Source organism: Capricornis sumatraensis, chromosome 21 (assembly GCF_032405125.1).
Source record: "Capricornis sumatraensis isolate serow.1 chromosome 21, serow.2, whole genome shotgun sequence".
Classification (NCBI taxonomy): domain Eukaryota; kingdom Metazoa; phylum Chordata; class Mammalia; order Artiodactyla; family Bovidae; genus Capricornis; species Capricornis sumatraensis.
In genome coordinates this window covers 48,000,147-48,019,044 of record NC_091089.1, presented here as the reverse complement: position 1 = coordinate 48,019,044, position 18,898 = coordinate 48,000,147, and the positions used below count along the sequence as shown (strand labels likewise).

Genomic DNA, 18,898 nt, shown 5'->3' with positions numbered 1-18,898 from the left:
CATTTTTCCAAAGGAGATATACAAGTGGCCAGTAAGTACATGAAAAGATGTCCCAGAATCATCTGCCATTGGTGGTGGTTTAGTCGCTAAGTCCTACTCTTGGTGACCCCATGGACAGAGGCCCACTAGGCTTCTCTATGGGATTTCCCAGGTAAGAATACTGGAGTGGGTTGCCATTTTCTCCTCCAGGGGATCTTCTCGACCCAGTGATTGAACTCATGTCTCCTCCATTGCAAGCAGTCTCCTACATTGCAGGCAGATTCTTTACCAACTGAGCCACCAGGGAAGCCCCATTTGCCATTCGGGAAATGCTAATTTAAATCACAGTGAGCTGTCCCTTCACATTTACTTGCTGCTGCTGCTAAGTTGCTTCAGCCATGTCCGACTCTGTGTGACCCCATAGACAGCAGCCCACCAGGCTCCGCCGTTCCTGGGATTCTCTAGGCAAGATCACTGGAGTGGGTTGCCATTTCCTTCTCCAATGCAGGAAAAGTGAAAAGTGAAAGTGAAGTCGCTCAGTTATGTCCGACTCTTCGCGACCCCATGGACTGCAGCCCACCAGGCTCCTCCGTCCATGGGATTTTCCAGGCAAGAGTACTGGAGTGGGTGACATTGCCTTCTCCATCACATTTACCTAGACTATAATAAAAAAGACAACACAGTTTGTTGAGGAGGTGGAATGGCACAATGTGTACATTGCTGGTGAGAATAAACACTAATGCAGCCACTTTGGAAAACAATTTGTCAGTTTCTTAAAATGTTGAATGTAGACTTACCATGTAACCCAGAAATATCACTTCTAGGTACTCTTGCCTTGAGAACCCCATAAACAGTATGAAAAGGCAAAAAGATATGATACCAGAAGATGAGCCCCTCAAGTTGGAAGGTGTTCAATATGCTACTGGGGAGGAGTGGAGGGCAATTACTAATAACTCCAGAAGAATGAAGTGGTTGGGCCAAAGTAGAAACAACACTTAGTTGTGGATGTGTCTGGTGGTGACAGTGAAGGCTGATGCTGTAAAAACCTAGAACGTTGAGTCTATGAATTAAGATACATTGGACATGGTCAAGCAAAAGATGGCAGGAGTGAACATTGACATCTTAGGAATCAGCGAATTAAAGAATGGGAATGGGTGAATTTAGTTCAGATGCCCACTATATCGACTATTGTGGGCAAGAATCCCTTAGAAGAAATGGAGTAGCCTTCATCATGAACAAAAGAGCCCAAAATAGGTACAACCTTAAAATGAAAGAGTGACCTCAAGTCCATTTCCAAGGCAAACCATCCAACATCATGGTAATCCAAGTCTATGCCACAACCACTGATGCCAAAGAAGCTGAATTTGACTGGTTCTATGAAGACTTACAATATCTTCTAGAACTAAACCAAAAGAAGGTTTTCATCACCAAAAGGATTCATCAACCCCTTTTCATCACTAGGGGTTGGAATGCAAAAGTAGGAAGTCAAGAGATACCCAGAAAAACAGGCAAGTTTGGCCTTAGAGTACAAAATGAAGCAGGGCAAAGGCTAACAGAGCCTTGTCAAGAGAACACGCTGGCCATAGCAAATACACTTTTCCAACAGTCCAAGAGACGACTTTACACGTGGAGATCATCAGATGGTCAACATAAAAATCAGGTTGATTATGTCCTTTGTAGCCAAAGACAGGGAAGCTCTACAGAGTCAGCAAAAACAAGACCTGTGGCTGACGGTGACTCAGATCATGAGCTCATTATTGCAAAATTCAGGCTTAAATTGAAGGCAGTAGGGAAAACCACTAGGCCATTCAGATATGACTTAAATCGGTGGAGATGACAAATAGATTCAAGGGACTAGATTTGGTAGACAGAATGCCTGAAAAACTATGGACAGAGATTCATAACATTGTACAAGAGGCAGTGACCAAAACCGTACAAAGAAAAAGAAATTCAAGAAGGCAAAGTGATTAACTGAGGAGGCTTTACAAATAGCTGAGGAAAGAAGAGAAGTGAAAGGCAAGGGAGATAGGGAAAGATACACCCAACTGAATGCAGAATTCCAGAGAGTAGCAAGGAGGGTAAGGAAGGCTTCTTAAAGGAACAATGCAAAAAAATAGAGGAAAACAATAGAATGGGAAAGACTAGAGATTTCTTCAGGAAAATTGGAGATATCAAGGAAATATTTCATGGAAGGATGGGCACCATAAAGGACAAAAATGGTAAGGACCTATTTGGTAAGGACAGAAGCAGCAGAGACTGAGAACAGGCAGAGAAATGCACAGAAGAACTACACAAAAAAGGTCTTAATGACCTGGATAACCACAATGGCATGGTCACTCACCTGGAGCCAGACAACCTGGAGTATGAAGTCAAGTGGGCCTTAGGAAGCATTACTAAGAACAAGGCTAGTGGAGGTGACAGAATTCCATCTGAGCTTTTTAAATGCTAAAAGATAATGCTGTGAAACTCCTGCACTCAGTGTGTCCGCAGATTTGGAAAACTCAGTGGTGGCTACAGGACTGGAAAAGGTCAGTTTTCATTCCAATCCCAATGAAGGGCAATGCCAAAGAATGCTCAAACTACTGTACAATTGTGCTCATTTCACACGCTAGCATGGTTATGCTCAAAATCCTTCAAACTAGGCTTCAGCAGTATGTGAACTGAGAATTTCCAGATGTATAAGCTGGATTTAGAAAAGGCAGAGGAACCAGGTATCAAATTGCCAACATTCGGTGGATCATGGAGAAAGCAAGGGAGTTCCAAAAAAACATCTACTTGTGCTTTGTTGACTACACAAAAGCCTTTGATGGTGTGGATCACAACAAACTGTGGAAAGTTCTTAAAGTGATCAGAGTGCCAGACCACCTTACCTGTCTCCTGGGAAACAGGAAGCAACAGTTAGAATCAGACATGGACAACTGACTGGCTCAAAACTGGGAAAGGAGTATGACATGCCTGCATGCTGTCACCCTGATTATTTAACTTGTATGCAGATTAGATCATGTAAAATGCTAGGCTGGATGAATCACAAACTGGAATTGAGATTGCCAGGAGAACTATCAACTTCAGATATGCTGATGCTGCTACTCTAACGGCAGAAAATGAAGAAGAACTAAAGAACCTCTTGATGAGAGTGAAAAAAGAGAGTGAAAAAGCTGGATTTAAATGACATTAAAAAAATGAAGATCATGGCATCTGGTACCATCACTTCATGGCAAATAGAAGGTGAAAAAGTGGAAACAGTGACCGATTTCATTTTCTTGGGCTCCAAAATCACTGCAGATGGTGACTGCAGCCATGAAATTAAAAGATGCTTGTTCCTTGGAAGGAAAGCTATGACAAACCTAGACAGCATATTAAAAAGCAGAGACATCACTTTGCTGACCAAGATGTGTACAGTCAAAGCTATGGTTTTTCCTGTAGTCATGTAAGGATGTGAGAGCTGGACCACAAAGAAGACTGAGAGCTGAAGAACTGATGCTTTTGAAATGTGGTGGTTGAGAAGACTCTTGAGAGTCCTTTGGACTGCAAGGAAATCAAACCAGTCAATCCCAAAGGAAACCAACCATGAATATTCATGGCAAAGACTGATGCTGAAGCTGAAGCTCCAGTACTTTGAGATGAGTCAGTTCACCTGATGTGAAGAACTGACTCTTTGGAAAAGACCCAGATTCTGGGAAAGATTGAAGGCAAAAGGTGAAAGGGTGGTAGCAGATGAGATGGTTAGGTAGCATCATTGACTCAGTGCTCATGAATTTGAGCAAACTCCTGGAGTTAGTGAAGGACAGAGGAAACTGGCATGTCACAGTCCATGGGGTTGCAAAGAGCTGGACATGACTTAATGACTGAACAAAAACTGAAAATACAATGAAATGTTATTGGCCATAAAAGGGAATGATTACTGAAAGAACCCAAAATGTTATGCTAAATGAAAGGAACCAATCACAAAAGGCATATATTATATGATTCCATTTACATGAAATATATAGAATGGGCAAATCTATAAATCCAGAAAGTAAACTGGTCGTTTTGCCAGGGGCTCGGAGGTGGGGAAGATGAAAGGAGGGCTGACTGTTAAGGAGTATGGACTTTCTTTTTGAGGTGATAAAAATATTCTGGAATTAGATAATAGTGATGTGTGCACAACCTTGTAAATACGTGAAAAACCAGTGTATTATATACTTTAAAGAGGTGAATTTTATGGTACCTGAATTACATCTAATTAATAACCTTAACAGTCTTGGGTCCTTGGCCACTGAGTTGTAGCTAGTCATGCTGCTTTGATGGTGCTGGGTCCAAGGAATACTAAAGGCCTGCTTTGAAAGAGGGCTTCCTTTTGAAGACAGTAGGGTAATTCATGGAGCGGATACAAGGAGAAAGATTTGGGGGACTGGTTGGAAGACTTGTGTGTATCGAGTATGCATTCTCTACTTGTCCTTAACATCATGTCACACACAGAGTCACATTTTCTGTCCAAGGTCAGGAGGGATTGATTGTGGATGTGAGCTGTATTGGGGAGTGGGCAGAATCTCCCCCAGTCTGACAGTTATAGGCATTAGGTCGTGCATGCTCCACCCTTCCTCCCACCCCGACTTGGGAAACATCCTGGGAGGGACATTCCTCACCTTTTCTTCAGGCATTTCTAGAAGAGGCAGGGCTGGGTGTGCATCCTGGGAGTTGGGCGAGCAGCTTGGGCTGGGAAACTCCAATTCGTAGAGTCTGTATCTACTGGACAGAGGCTCTGCCAGGAGAGGGCTGCTGTGAGTGTGAACATCAGACATCTCTTTCAGGCTTTGGCTGCTCATCGGTCATGCAGCTGGTAAAAGGGAAGGGAAAGAACAAGTGAGTCAGGATGGAGCCCCAGGAACTTGGCTGATGCTAGATGGGGGCCGTAGGAGGTCTATTCTGAGGTCTATTCTGAAACAAGGGACCTACTGTTCCAGTCACTTGTGCTACCAGAGGGGCCTGGAGCCATTCCTCCACCAACATGACCTGTATTGTTCAAAATCCACCCATTCTTTCAAGTCCAGAAGAAAGCCCATTTCTGCTGTGCAGAGCTCCCTGACCACTCAGTAAGAATATATCTCTTTTCTCCTGGTCACTAAAATATTTTTTCTCTATCTTTCATATTGCCGATGGTACTGTTCTGCCCGCTGTTTTATTGCAGTGATTAGTTGCACATGAATTTTGCCCTTGATACGTACATGTAGACCTGGGTTTCCAGCTGAGAAGGGCTCCAGGAGAAGTTCATTTCCTTAGTTGCTATGCAGCCTATATTGCTGTCTGTTGGCCTGCAGTGCCCTTCTCTCCCCTCTGCCCTCAATGCCCTTTCCAGCTTCTATTTCCTTCCCCTCCCCAGGAGCAGTAAGTGGCTCTTGTGTGACCCACTGGAGGCTGTGTGCACTGATTCCTCCATGTGAGACACTTTTCCTTTCATCACTGGGCCAGGGCTTATGCCAGTGCTTGGTGTTGGAGCAACCTCTTCACAGTGTCTTCAGTTTCCACTTGAGTCTGGCTGTGTAATGGTAGTTATACTTCTTTCCTTCTTGCTTCTGCCATTCTTTTTTTGGTCTCCTCCAGCTCAGTTATGTCTTACTTGAATTTATTGTTTCTTTGGGAGGTGGTTTTGGGTCTGCATGGAGTTGTATCTCAGTAGGATCGAAAGTTTTCCTCATTGGTTCCTGCTGCTGTGGCTTTATCTCCCATCTACATACCTATGGCCCCCAAGTCTAACATTTGCAGCCTAGCTTTGAGAACTAGATTCGCAGATTTAATTCTTTACTTCACAGAAGCTTAGACTTAATACACTGAGACAACTCATAATGTTCCTTCCTGAGTCCTGTCTTCTTCTCTCCAAAGGGCCCATCCCAGGAAAATTCCTGTCTCCCTTCCAAGTTTCTTCTTTAGACAACTCAGGAGTCAAACTCCACACTCCCTTCTCTCCCACTCTCCAATCCAAAACTTTCTCTAAAATACACTGTGATGTCCAATATCACCACTTAGTTACCATCACCTCTTGCCACTTCTCCAAATAACTGCCAGTTGCTTACTCCCACTTCTTCTCAGATTTCTCCACCAAGCTGTGCCCCACAGCAGTCAAATTAGTCACATTAACATTTAAGTCCACTCATGTTTCCTGCTTAAATCCCTCCAGGGGCTACAGATGGAAAGCCGCATCTTTAGCATGGCGCTCAAGCTCTGCATCACTGACTCCACTGTGCATTAGCCTGTCCTGTGCTTCTCCTGCTCCTCATTTCTGGGCCCCACACTGGCCTCCATTTAGCACTTTTTACCTCAGAGTCTCTGCAAATGCTGGTCCGTTTGCCTGGAAGGCTTCTCACTAGCCCGTTACCTGGATAACTCCTGTTCTTCCCTCAGTCGTTGTCTTAATTGTCATCTGTTGGACAAGCCTTCTTTGATGGTTTGCTATCACATGTTCTCATGGGACCCAGTAGTTTTCCTTATACTGCTGTATCTCCTAGCTCCTAGCACAGAGCCTGGCACATAGTTCAGTTCAGTTCAGTTGCTCAGTCGTGTCCAACTCTTTGCGACCGCATGAACCACAGCACCAACTCTCGGAGTCCACTCAAACCCCTGTCCATCTAGTCGGTGATGCCATCCAACCATCTCATCCCCTGTCATCCCCTTCTCCTCCCACCTTCAATCTTTCCCAGCATCAGGGTCTTTTCAAATGAGTCAGCTCTTTGCATCAGGTGGCCAAAGTATTGGAGTTTCAGCTGCAACATCAGTCCTTCCAATGAACACCCAGGACTGATCTCCTTTAGGATGGACTGGTTGGATCTCCCTGCAGTCCAAGGGATTCTCAAGAGTCTTCTCCAACACCACAGTTCAAAAGCATCAATTCTTCGGCACTCAGCTTTCGCTATAGTCCAACTCACATCCATACATGACCACTGGAAAAACCGTAGCCTTGACTAGACGGACCTTTGTTGGCAAAGCAATGTCTCTGGTTTTTAATATGCTGTCTAGGTTGGTCATAACTTTCCTTCCAAAGAGTAAGTGTCTTTTAATTTCATGGCTGCAATCACCATCTGCAGTGATTTTGGAGCCCAGAAAAATAAAGTAGTAGGTGTCCAATAAATAGTTCAGTGAAGGAGAAAAAGGGAAGGAAGAAAAGGGGGAAGAAAGGATGGAAGGCTACAGGTAACTGGTAGAGTAGGGTAACTTTATAAATCACTGTGGGTCTCAGGTCTTGAGAACTTGAGGGGCCACCTGTACTTCAAGGCAGAACTGCCGAACTCTGCCCTCTCTAGAGCCTATCCCCATTCCCAGGAATAGCTCATCTAAACCATGGCTGGCTTTTAGCATAGGTCTGCAAATATCATTCATATACGATCAACTCTTCTTTCTGGTGCTTCCATGGCTCTGGAAGAGGCCTTTCCTTCCTGACTGCAGGTGGAATTTCAGTGACTTTCAGACGGCCCTGGTGGGGCCACGCTGGAAAGGTTTAGCAGAGTGGAAGCCAGCAGGCCTGAGAATCTGTCCCTTTTCAATGCACTCTCTCCCTCTGGTGGCCAAGAGGTGACACGGCATGGTATGAATCCTTCCAAGTCATCCAGATGAGAAGTGATGGGCGCTATCTAGACACATGATCTTCATGACACTATATATCTGGATTTACTAGAAATGCTCTGGAAAGAACTTGTGTTAAATTCAGTGCCTGTGAATTACATTAAAAATCCAGTTGAAAATAACTTTTTTCCCTAAACATATTTCACTGCATCTAAGATATTATCAACTGAACATTGGGTTATTGTTTTGTGTCTTACCATGAAAGAAGAAAATGCTGCCAATTAAAACTGCAAGATGTACTCTGATTTAATAAATGTTACAATATGAGAAAGATGTACATTTTATAATCAAGGACAGATGACAAAAGTCATAGTGATGCAACTCAAGTAGACCGGAGTAGGAATTATTTTCTAGCTGTGGGACGTCAAACATTTATATATTTTTTGATGAAGAATGTGTGGATAAATCACGAGACCTTTAAGAACAGGGCCTGTTACCATGTTGATTTCTGTATTTGCATTGCTCAGCAAAAAGCCTGAGGCATAATAAACCCTCAATATATGTTTAATAATTATGGAAAGACGGAGAAGGCAATGGCAACCCAGTCCAGTACTCTTGCCCGGAAAATCCCATGGACGGAGGAGCCTGGTAGGCTGCAGTCCATGGGGTCGCTAAGAGTCGGGCACGAAAAGAATGAATGATTGCACAATGGAAGTACTCTCCAGAGTCTTTCCAAAAAGGCTCTATCTTCTCTTCTTTTGAGTATCTCAAGTGCAGTTAATATTCCCATTTACAGATGGAGAAGTCAAGGCCCAGAATAGCAGACCAAGAGTTGTTTCTCACATGGATGTAGCTCTCTGCACTTTCTGAAGCAAGCTTGCTGCCTTGGGATGGCTGCAGGGAGCAGAGACCCAGGGAAACCAGCAGCTTGCTACAGAGTCAAGATTAGACCCAGCTTCCCACCCTGGGCTCCTTCTGTTACTCCAACTGCCTTGCAGGGCACAGCTGGGGGAGGCAGAGAAGGGGGGCCACCCTCCAGCCTGGGGCCAGGCCCTCAGCCCAGTGTCCTATTTCATAAGCCCACATAACCTCAGCAGGAACAACGTGATTGCATCTCCTCTGGGGAACACAGCGTTCCTTTGCCATGGGAATGTTTATCCTACTCAAATGGGGGAATTTTGGCTTTGGGGTAGGGGCGAGACATGCAGCAAAAAAAAGGTCTTGTAAAGAGAAGGTCAGTGTTTGGAAAGAGCACAGGCTGCGGAAGCTGAGATGCCCAGCTTCACTTTCTTCTCTGCCACGAGGTGCTCTGTGGGCCTCTGCTTCTCCCCCTTTAAAGGGCTCCCAGGACAGTGAAACTGCTGACTTGGTTCTTGGCACATAGTAGGCACTCAGTGATTTTTCAGTTTCCTCTCTTCCTGTGCTCCCAAGCTGAAGGGAAAGATGGCTAAAGCAACCCGATGAAGTGCAAGCTGGCTGCTCTGAAACAGAGCGCCTTTCAAAAGTTTCCATAAGGCGTCGGCCACTTGTTAAAACTGGACGGGGAAATGGCTGCCCGAGCCACGTCCCGTCTGAAGGCGGCAGGCCTCAGAGCCCATTCCCAGCTCCGCTCTGAGCCAGTCCATTAAACCTGCTTCCAAGAACACATAATTATCTGCTTGGCGTGAGAACGCTCTCCTTGGCTGCCTGAACCTCCTCCTCTCCCTCAGAAATGTGGACACAAAGGGCTGTTTGCATTGGCCTCCTATTTCTCCCCAAAGCCGGACTCTCCAAGTGTTCCCGCAAGGGGGCTCCCCCGACAGACTGGGCCGTCACTACTCTGTGAAGATGCTCCCTATTGAATACCTACTGTGTGCCTTGGGCTTCCCAGAGAGAGCACCGAGCTCCAGAGACAGGAGAAAGGGAGCAGACTGTCCGTGTGGGGCAAAGTGGCGGGGTTGGGGGTGGTGTGGGCAGAGGGGCGGCTGTCGGAGTGCAGGGCAGTGCCCAGCCTCCCACAGCTGGCGGAGACCAGCTCAGGCTTTTATGTCAGGACTTGGTTGAACCAGCAAGAAGGAGGTGAACACTCCAGCCAAGGAAATGCCTGAAAAAAATACACGCCTGGTTTGTGCCAGGAAATCCCAGTTGTGAGCCCTGCTGGAGCAGGGGGCAGCCCACTAGGAAAGGCGAAGCTGGGTGTTAGACGCTAGACTGTGAAGAGTCCTCAGTCCATATATTTGGACCCAAGTTCCCTTCCCAATATAGAAAACATGGCGCTCACTCTCTTGTACTGAGTTTGAAATTATTCTGGCTCTTTTCTCTAAAAGACAGTTTCTGGTAGCAATGCAAGAACATGTCCCTGCCCAGGGGGAAGAGGCTGCACCCTCCCTGGCGCATTCCTGCAGTTAGGAGAAGAGCCTGCAGCTGCAGGGGCTTCTTGAGTTTTTGGTGTGAATCAGTGCACAGTCGAAGAGCCCCCTCCCTGAGACCTATTGGGTTTAAATCTGCTGGTGACCTTGTCGTGGGGGATGAACGTCAAATGGTCTTACATCATCTTTCACCCAACTGAGTTACTGAGGTTGCAGAGTTCTGGAGAAGGAAAAGTGATTGGTAGGTTTTATTTATTGACTTGATTGATTTTTCCTAAGACTTTGCAATTGATATAATTATGGAAAAGGAGAGTTTCCATAATTTCTAGAACCTTAGGAACAAAAGGCATATCCTATGCTTATTTAGCTTATATGCAGAATACATCATGAGAAACGCTGGGCTGGAGGGAGCACAAGCTGGAATCAAGATTGCCGGGAGAAATATTAATAATCTCAGATATGCAGATGACACCACCCTTATGGCAGAAAGTGAAGAGGAACTAAAGAGCCTCTTGATGGAAGTGAAAGAGGAGAGTGAAAAAGCTGGCTTAAAACTCAACATTCAGAAAACTAAGATCAAGGTATCCAGTTCCATCACTTCATGGCAAATAGATGGGGGAACAGTGGAAACAGTGGCTAACTTTATTTTTCTGGGCTCTAAAATCACTGCAGATGGTGATTGCAGCCATGAATTTAAAAGATGCTTACTCCTTGGAAGGAAAGTTATGACCAACCTAGACAGCATATTGAAAAGCAGAGACATTACTTTGACGACTAAGGGCTGTCTAGTCAAGGCTATCATGTATGGATGTACTATGAAGAAAGCTGAGCGCCGAAGAATTGATGCTTTTGAACTGTGGTGTTGGAGAAGACTCTTGAGAGTCCCTTGGACTGCAAGGAGATCCAACCAGTCCATCCTAAAGGAGATCAGTCCCGGGTGTTCTTTGGTGGGACTGATGTTGAAGCTGAAACTCCAATACTTTGGCCACTTGATGCAAAGAGCTGACTCATTTGAAAAGACCCTGATGCTGGGAAGGATTGAGGGCAGGAGGAAAAGGGGACGACAGAGGATGAGATGGTTGGATGGCGTCACTGACTCGATGGACATAGGTTTGGGTGGACTCAGGGAAGCCTGGCGTGCTGCGGTTCATGGGGTCGCAAAGAGTCGCACACGACTGAGTGACTGAACTGAACTGAACTGATGCTTCTCTCAAACAATGAAGGAGCTGAGTGCCTCTGACTCTTGGCAGGGGTCCCCTGGCCCTGTGACGTGGGCTGTTCTGACTGTGAATACCTCTGATTACCAGAAACCCTTGGACCTATGGAACTGACATCGAGCCCCTGGGTTTTACCCATTGTGGGTTCCAGTTTTGTCCATCCTGTGGGCATGGACACATGCCCTTCCTGTCTCACATGAGTGCACTTCAGATGTTGATTCCAAGCCTTCCTTTCTCTGGGATGGACCTCTGGAGCTTCCTTCCATTTTTTTTTACCAGTCAAGGCCCCAGACTCTCTGCTGTCCTGAAACAGTGACAGAGGGACCAAAGGCAGGGATGTCACTCATCCTTGCTGAGTCAGGCTGGTCCCTGGGCCAGGGGCTCTGGGGTGATCCCTGAGCCAGTGGGTAGCTGCTGAAAGGAAGAAATCAGCTGTGCGGGGCTCAGTGGAAATGGGAATGGGGACAGAATAGGCCCATGGGCTGGTGGACCATCCCCAGGGAGACCAGGGAGGGGATAAGGCCAGAAGAGGCCTGGTCTCTAGACAGATAAACTGGGGAAGGGGGGAAGGGGCCTGGCCAGCTGTGGGGCCAAGGTGAGAGGTGCTGCTCTCAGGGCCGATTGTGTAAGAGGTTGGCTGAGCCCTCCCTCTTGTTAGGGACGGCCCAGAGCTTTTCTTGGCAGCTCCAGCCCAGTGAGTCTGATGTGGGCTCAGAGGAGCCTGACTCACTGGGGCCAGAGGGTCAGGCCGGGTGGACGGGAGTCAGGAGACACAGCTTCTCTGGGCCCTCTGCAGACTGTCTGGGGTTAGATGGCTGTTGGCCAGCATGCTGGGGGGCTGCATCTTTCTAGGCTCTTCCTCAGGGCCAAGCTTGGAGCCTGCAACTGGGGATTTAACCAGGGCCCTCTGCTGGAAGTCTCAAGACTCTACGTGGGGCAGAGGTAAGAGACCAGACTTTTGATCTCTTCCTTAGGTATTAGCTTGTGTTTGGAAGGACATTCAGAGGCGCTCACCACACCCTTCTCAGCTGACACTTTTCAAGTGGGATGGCCCTTCCATGAGCCAGGTATGGAACTCCTGCCTCACCGTGCCAACAGCAGTGACTACCAGGCCAGTGTTGTTTCCTTCGAGGCCTCTGTCTAAGTCAGTCTATTCTCTCCCTCTGGGCCAGGCCAGCTCCCCACTGGTGATGGACAAAGGATCTTAAAACACTAGGTCACACCACAGCTCAAAAAGATTCCAAGTTGCTCCAGGCCTGGGTGTCTCATTACCTCTGGACGTGACACTCTGGGCCTGGGAGTGACGGGGGCCCAGAGTACAGGACAGCACGCTGCTCTGGATGTCTGGGTAGGAAACAGCTGTATATTTAAGCAAGCATGGCATATAAAAAAGTACAGTGCAAAATTTTTACTTAAAAAAAAAAACAAAACATTTCTAAGTCTGTAGCAACCTAAAGGCTGCTTTAGGTGTGTTTGCCTGGGAGGAGGTATCGTGTGCCCCCATCACTTGGGGCTTCTTTGGGGAAACGCTAAGCAGCACTGAAGGTGGCACCTGTCCTTACTCCCCATGGCTAAGCCTCAGGGCTGGACCTGAGCACACGCTCCTGTCCTGGGGGAGGTCTCCACCAGCCCCACGGCCTCCTCAGGCTCGATTCTATGGCATGTGTGTAATTCTTCATTATCTGCCCTGATCCTGTCCTGAGCTTGGCCGGGTCATCACCATGGTGCCCTCCTGACCATCCAGAGGCACTCTGACCTGTGTGGTGGTTGGGATCTGTTTCATAGCACAAGAATTACACACGTCTCTCTCTCTCTCTCTCTCTCTCTCACACACATAGCATTCACACTATGAGCCCTGCCAATTCTGCACTGCTGTAAGTCTTCACGCACACAGCATTTCATACTTGGCAGAGCACCTTCCTGACGATCCCTGCATTTGTCTCCTCAAACGATTCCACAGCGTGGGGAGAGTGGTAGGGCAGCGTTCTCCTCTCACTAGAGGTCCAGAGCAGTGACGGTCGCTACGTGAAGTCACATGGGGCGGACACGGGAGCTGGGGCTGACCCTGCCGCCTAATGCCCGGACCTGGGTTCTTCCTGCATCACTGTCAACCCTGCTGACAACCCTGGACTGACAACCCCTGGACTCTTCTCTAAGGATGGCCCTCTGCCCCCAGGCAGAGACCAAGGGCCTGGCTGTACATGGTTTAGGTTTTTGAATGCAGTGTGTACAAACACACGCTTCCTTTCAGGCTGGACCACCGTGTGAGCTGGCACTCTGTGTAACCAGGGTGGCATGTAGTCCAGCCCTGTGGCAGGGAGAGAGTTCTGTACTTGAGCTCTCCAAAGGGCTTCATTTGGCATGTCCATAAGGCCTCTGAGCTACCCCCTTTCTTTTCAACAAAACCTTGATAATTTTCTTTCCTGCACAGATGTTTGTTTTCTAAAAGCAACACTGATTAGAGTGGGGAGTCAGGCTGTCCCTGGGAGGTTGCAGAAACTAGGACAGATCCCATCAGGTGCTGTCCCTGGAGCCTCGTAACTCAGGTAAAACAGAGTCAGGTGAATATTGAAGGCCTCTGTGGACAGAGTGGAGGTGTTTAGAATCGGGTGAGGGGTGCTGATAAGAGGGGGTGAGGAGTCAGTTAATGGTTCATTCTTAAGCATCAGCTGAAGGATCAGCTGGGCTGGATTCTCCCAGGGAAGCCTCCTGCCTGTCCATCCTCTGTGACTTCAGACAGTGCTTCTCAGTAATGTGCTTAGGAGTTGGCTTTCCCTCAGTCTCCCAGTCTTCACAATTAGCTTCACATAAGCCATTTTCTGCACATGATGAACCCAAGCCACTGTTTTCAGCTGGTTTGGTGGGAACTAAGTAGGGAAGAGTTGTTTTCAAAGCACCTCCCCTTTCCTTTCAGCCAGATGTGAATTCTCCTTCCTTTAAACCCTGAGAGCCAAGATCCTCAACCTTGACAGCACATGGTCATCATCTTCCTCTAGGGAGCTTTAAAAATGCTGCTGCCTGGGCTCCTTCTTCAGAGATTCTGACTTGAGTGGTCTGGAGGTCCAGCGTGAGATGCTTCAAAACGCCCCAGGGTTACTGACTTGTAGCGCAGATGGAGATGCACTGACCTAGTTCTCTGTGCCTATCCTTGCTGTCTGGGCAAAGTGAGTGATGAGCATCAGCTCCAGTTCTAAATACAGGAGCTCAGCCCCACCTGCAGAAGCAGAATCTGCATTTGAGCAAGAGCCCCAGGTCTGCTCTTTCAGGTCTGAAGGGCACAAGTGAAGGGGTCTCACCTGAGCATGGTGGCAGAGGGCCTGGAAAAATCTTCATTCATTTCAGAACCTCTGTTGAGGGGTCCAAGCATTCAGCAAACAAGCAAAACCAGATAGATATAGGAACAGCAAAACCAGATCAAAACAGAGGTTATTTAGAGTTAAACGTAATCTACGTCCTCTGTTTCCAGATGAAAGGGCATGTCAAACACCCGTCTTTTCCAGTGTGTGTGTCTTGACCTGAGAAGCTAAGTCCCTGCTTCCCAAATGCAACCTGCACAGGTCATAGCAACAGCCTACTCCCGAGGAAGCGAGTTATGGGGTGGCACGATTTCAGAAATAAACATGTACTGCCTATGGAAACAGAGGCTCATTCAGTTGTTGGAATATTGAAATCCAATGCTCACCTTGCCGTGTAAATCTATATGAGAGTCATAAAGAGGGGAGACACAGAAGGGCTGTTGATTTGACCAGCCCTAAAGAGAACAGAAGCGTGGCCCCACACCGGGGTTAGTGGAAGTTAGGGGGCTTTGGTGGTGGTGTCCTCATGGAGCCTTGCCAGAAGCTTCAGTGGGGGCTGAAGGCAGCAGGAGGCACCAGGGAAGACCCCTGGGGGATCAAGTGATTAGTGGGACTCTCAGAGAGGAGAGGACAGAGAGACTCCCACCTGATATGGAAAGGGACCTTTCGTGGAGAGAGTGAGAAGAGAAATACTGTTGGGATGGGCAGAGGGGAAGGCAAAAGTGGAGGACTGGAGAATTCCAGACACAAGGAAGAAGACGAAGAGGGAGAAAAAGTGTGACTGAGGCGAGGACCGATGAGAAAGTGAAGTCACAGCGCAAGAGACACTGACACGCTGGTCGTAAAGGAAAGGCCGAGGAAGCAGGCAGACTGACGGGACGAGGCCAATCGACGCCCAGGAGCCAGTTGTCTCTGCTCTGAAGGGGCAACGACCTTCACACGGTCACACCCCTGGCCTGGCTTCCTCCCTCCTCCCACTTGCATGAGTTGAGTGAAGGATGGAGGAGAGGAACTGAGCACTTCTCTTCACTGGCCTATGCGTGGCTCCTGGCATATCATCTGAACTCAGAAATGGACCCTGGGCCAGCTATCTAAGAAGGAAAACCAGAGCTCAACAATTCCAGCTTCATTCTGCCCTTGCTCCCCCCTTATGACTAATAAGACTGACAAAACGAGCTTTCTTCAGATGCCCAAAGAAGTCACTTGGGGTTGCCTCAGTTGAGTGACAAGGAATGTGTGCATTTGGAAGTGGCTGAACACATTTGCCAAGATGCTTGTCCTCTGACCCCATGAGGCTTGACTGAGGTAATGGGAGAGCTAAGTTGGCTATATTTAAACGGCCAAAAAATCTGAAGGGATGGAATTTGTCTGGACATCACTGGAAAGTAAACTGAGCTTGTTGTGAAATCTCCGAAGATGTGTTTTCTCTTGAGTGTCTGAGAGGAGGGGTGAGGGTAATGAGCAAGTTCCACTGGGACGGAACAAAAAGTGCACGGAATCTGGAGCTCAGCCAGACTCCAGCTCTGCCGCTCACCCTGGTGCCACGTCGGACCTGGTCTGCCCTCACTGTGAAGCAGGATGTTGGTGACTGCCTTGCAAGGCCACGTGCAGAGGGCCTAGTGCACTGCCCAGAACTTGGTAGGTGTCAACCACCGTCAGTTCCTACCTCCCTTCACCCGCATGTTCTGGGGTTGTCCACAAATTCTAAAGACTCCAACCACCAGGGATTTTAAGAGAGTGGATTGATAGTGTAAATATTTAGATATGTTAATCTTTCAAAGTTTCTCTGCAGCAAGTCTTATACTGAATACTGCTGTTTCATTTGAAAGTGTCTGTTGAGCACCTACTGTGGGCCAGTCACTGGAGATTCAACAGTGAGTGAGAAAGAGCTCTTCTTGACTTAATGGAAGCCAGAAGATCACCTGTAAAGGCCCAGGGACGGGACTGTCTGGTTGCCACGAGGGTAGGGTAGGTTTTGGAGGTGGTCTCAGTGATGAGAGGCATCACCAGAATGTTTTGGAGAAAAACTGGGAAGGCTAAAAGTCCTTCAATATTCAGGACAAGCCTATATGACAAGCGGTTGTCCCAGTCAAATGCTCAGTGAGAAACCATCATAGACCAAGGGTGAAAAAAGTCATGGAAGCCAGAAACTTGTCTGTTGGTAGAAATTTTTAATATCATCATTTCCCTAACATCAGCTTTTAAGAGACCTTTGAATTGGGTGTGACGGGATCTCATAGCCTGTTTTCTTTCCTTTTTCAGGTTTTCTAGGCACTTCTCTTTTCTCCTAGGGCTTTTCTCTACATGATGATTGTGTTCATTTTTTGATAATGTTCCTAATTCCTTCATGCACAAAGCTCATGCAACCAATTGTGAATTAAGAAGTGGGATTTACTCAGGATTCTAGGCTTCCACAGACCCCCTTGATCAGTGGTTTCCCTCTAGAAGGGGTCTAGCTTTGATTAGCGGTGCACATGAGGATCACTGATTTGGGAGAAGACAAATGGCTCACTGGGGATCGGAACCCACCACTGTCTTTGGCAGTATTACATCTCACGAGGCTGAGAGTTAGGAAAATGCCTCTTAAAACTGATGACCCATCTATAACATCTTCAAGGGATTCTGAAGTGTTAAGATATGCACATTTTTGCGAATACACAGTAAAAATGAGTTGACAATATAGCCCACCCAACAATCATATTCTTTTAATTTATGCCCCTCTTTATCATGTTCACAAAATCATATATACTCATTGTGAAAGCTTCAACTATTGATGAGTACAAAAAGAGAGCAAATACTTATTCCATTGTGCAGATGCAGAAAAGGTCATCATAAACACTGGGGGACTATCCTTCCAAACAACTCTTATATTCACAAGTAGCCAGAGAAATGGACAGACAAGAATAATTTTCTAGAAATAGGATCATGCCTTACAACCTATTTTTTAAAGTTAAAAGTATTCTATTTAATTTTTTGTGACATCAACAAAAGAAAAATGGATTAAAGAAATTGCTAAACTTCAGATAAATGTTTATTTATCACGGGAAATATTTTTGCTTTTTATAATCTTTAAGGCTAATAAAACAGAAAAATTACTTGGAAAAAATTCATGAATTCAGTATTGTTAAAAAAAATTCCAGATTTCATACTTAGGTAATATTGATTACATCTTCTCAAAGAAAAATGAGGAAATTGGTTTTCTTATACTTTTATCAGTGTTTACTAATTTTATTACCATTATTCTTTTTGCCTTCTTAAGGTTTATACCATTTCATTCTATTCTTTAATTGTAATTCAAACTCATCATCTATCTTTATTTATCTATCCAGAGAAAAAAGAGCTAATAGATTAGGCTCTTATCAAATGTGGCAGCTCAGCCTCCAAGGTGGGGCTCAACGCTCTTCACTTACTTGTATCTCGGAGCTTATCTGCATAAACAGCGGGACATAGTAGAAATGATGGTCTATGACCTCTGAGGCTGTGTTATAAAAGACAGCCTTGCACTTCTGTCTCACTTGCTCTAGGGGAAACTGCTGCCACGTCATGAGGACACTCAAGCAACGTTAGGAATTTCTCATGGAGAGGAACTGAGATCTCTTGCCAACAACCAGCATCAGCTCACCAGCTAAGTCACCTTGAGAGTGGGTCCTCCAGCCCTGGCCAAGCCTTCAGATGAGCCTTGCTGACATCCTGACTGCTGTCTTATTAGAGACCTTAAGTCAGAGTGACACAGTTGTGCTGCTCCTGGATTCCTGGATAAGACATTCTGAGAATAATAAATGTTTATTGTTGTTTTAAGCTGCTAAGTTTTGGGGAATTTGTTCCACATCATTAGGTAATGAATACACCAGCCATTTATACCTTTTCAAGGATCTGATTAGCCAGTCTATTAGCAGGAATATAGAAAGGCATATTGTTTAATAGAGGAAAAGGTTCTTGGGGCGAAGGAAGGAACCACTATCTATTGAATACCTACAACGTGGTAGGTATTGTTACCCTATGTTATCTTATTTAACCCTATAGCAACCCTGTAGAATTGTGCAGAGGGTACTTGCTTGCCAGCTCGGAGGTAGTCTGCTGCAAAAATGTAATGATAGGACCTATAAAAAAACATCCGTTTGCCTCACACTTTTGCAGGAAATTTGTTTCCTATCAGTTGAACCTCATGGGGCAGAAATTTTTCTGGGAAAAAATATTGACTGGGAATCAGCTGTGAAGTACAATCAACCCACTAATTGAGTAATATATATATCCAGCCCTGTGGCTCATTCTGTAGGGACATACCTGAGAAGTACTAACCGGTATTACCTTCAAGGAGGCAGAGACAACACTTAAGTCCAGGAGTAGAATCAGAAAGCAAAGTGAGAAAGTACTGACACAGTTAAAGTGCTCCATCATTTGATTATTTGGCTTTCCTTAACAAGAGCCTCTCATTTGTCAGGTTATACCCATGAGGAAGATGAAATATATGATTTCTGTTCTCTGGGAACTAAGGGATGGTTAGACATGCAAAAATGATATAGGT

The 18,898-nt window shown here is 46.3% G+C and overlaps 1 protein-coding gene across 2 annotated transcripts in view; it reads right to left on the bottom strand.

Annotated features, from left to right (window-relative positions):
- Positions 1-4,784, bottom strand: part of SLC14A2 (solute carrier family 14 member 2) — a 65,375-nt gene extending 60,591 nt beyond the window's left edge. Inside the window, exon 1 of one of the 2 annotated variants that reach the window (XM_068993570.1) lies at positions 4,605-4,784. In XM_068993570.1, the coding sequence (XP_068849671.1) occupies positions 4,605-4,784 (180 nt within the window). The remainder of the gene's footprint in view (positions 1-4,604) is intronic. The other variant, XM_068993571.1, reaches the window with a different exon arrangement.
- Between the last annotated feature and the right edge of the window lie 14,114 nt (positions 4,785-18,898).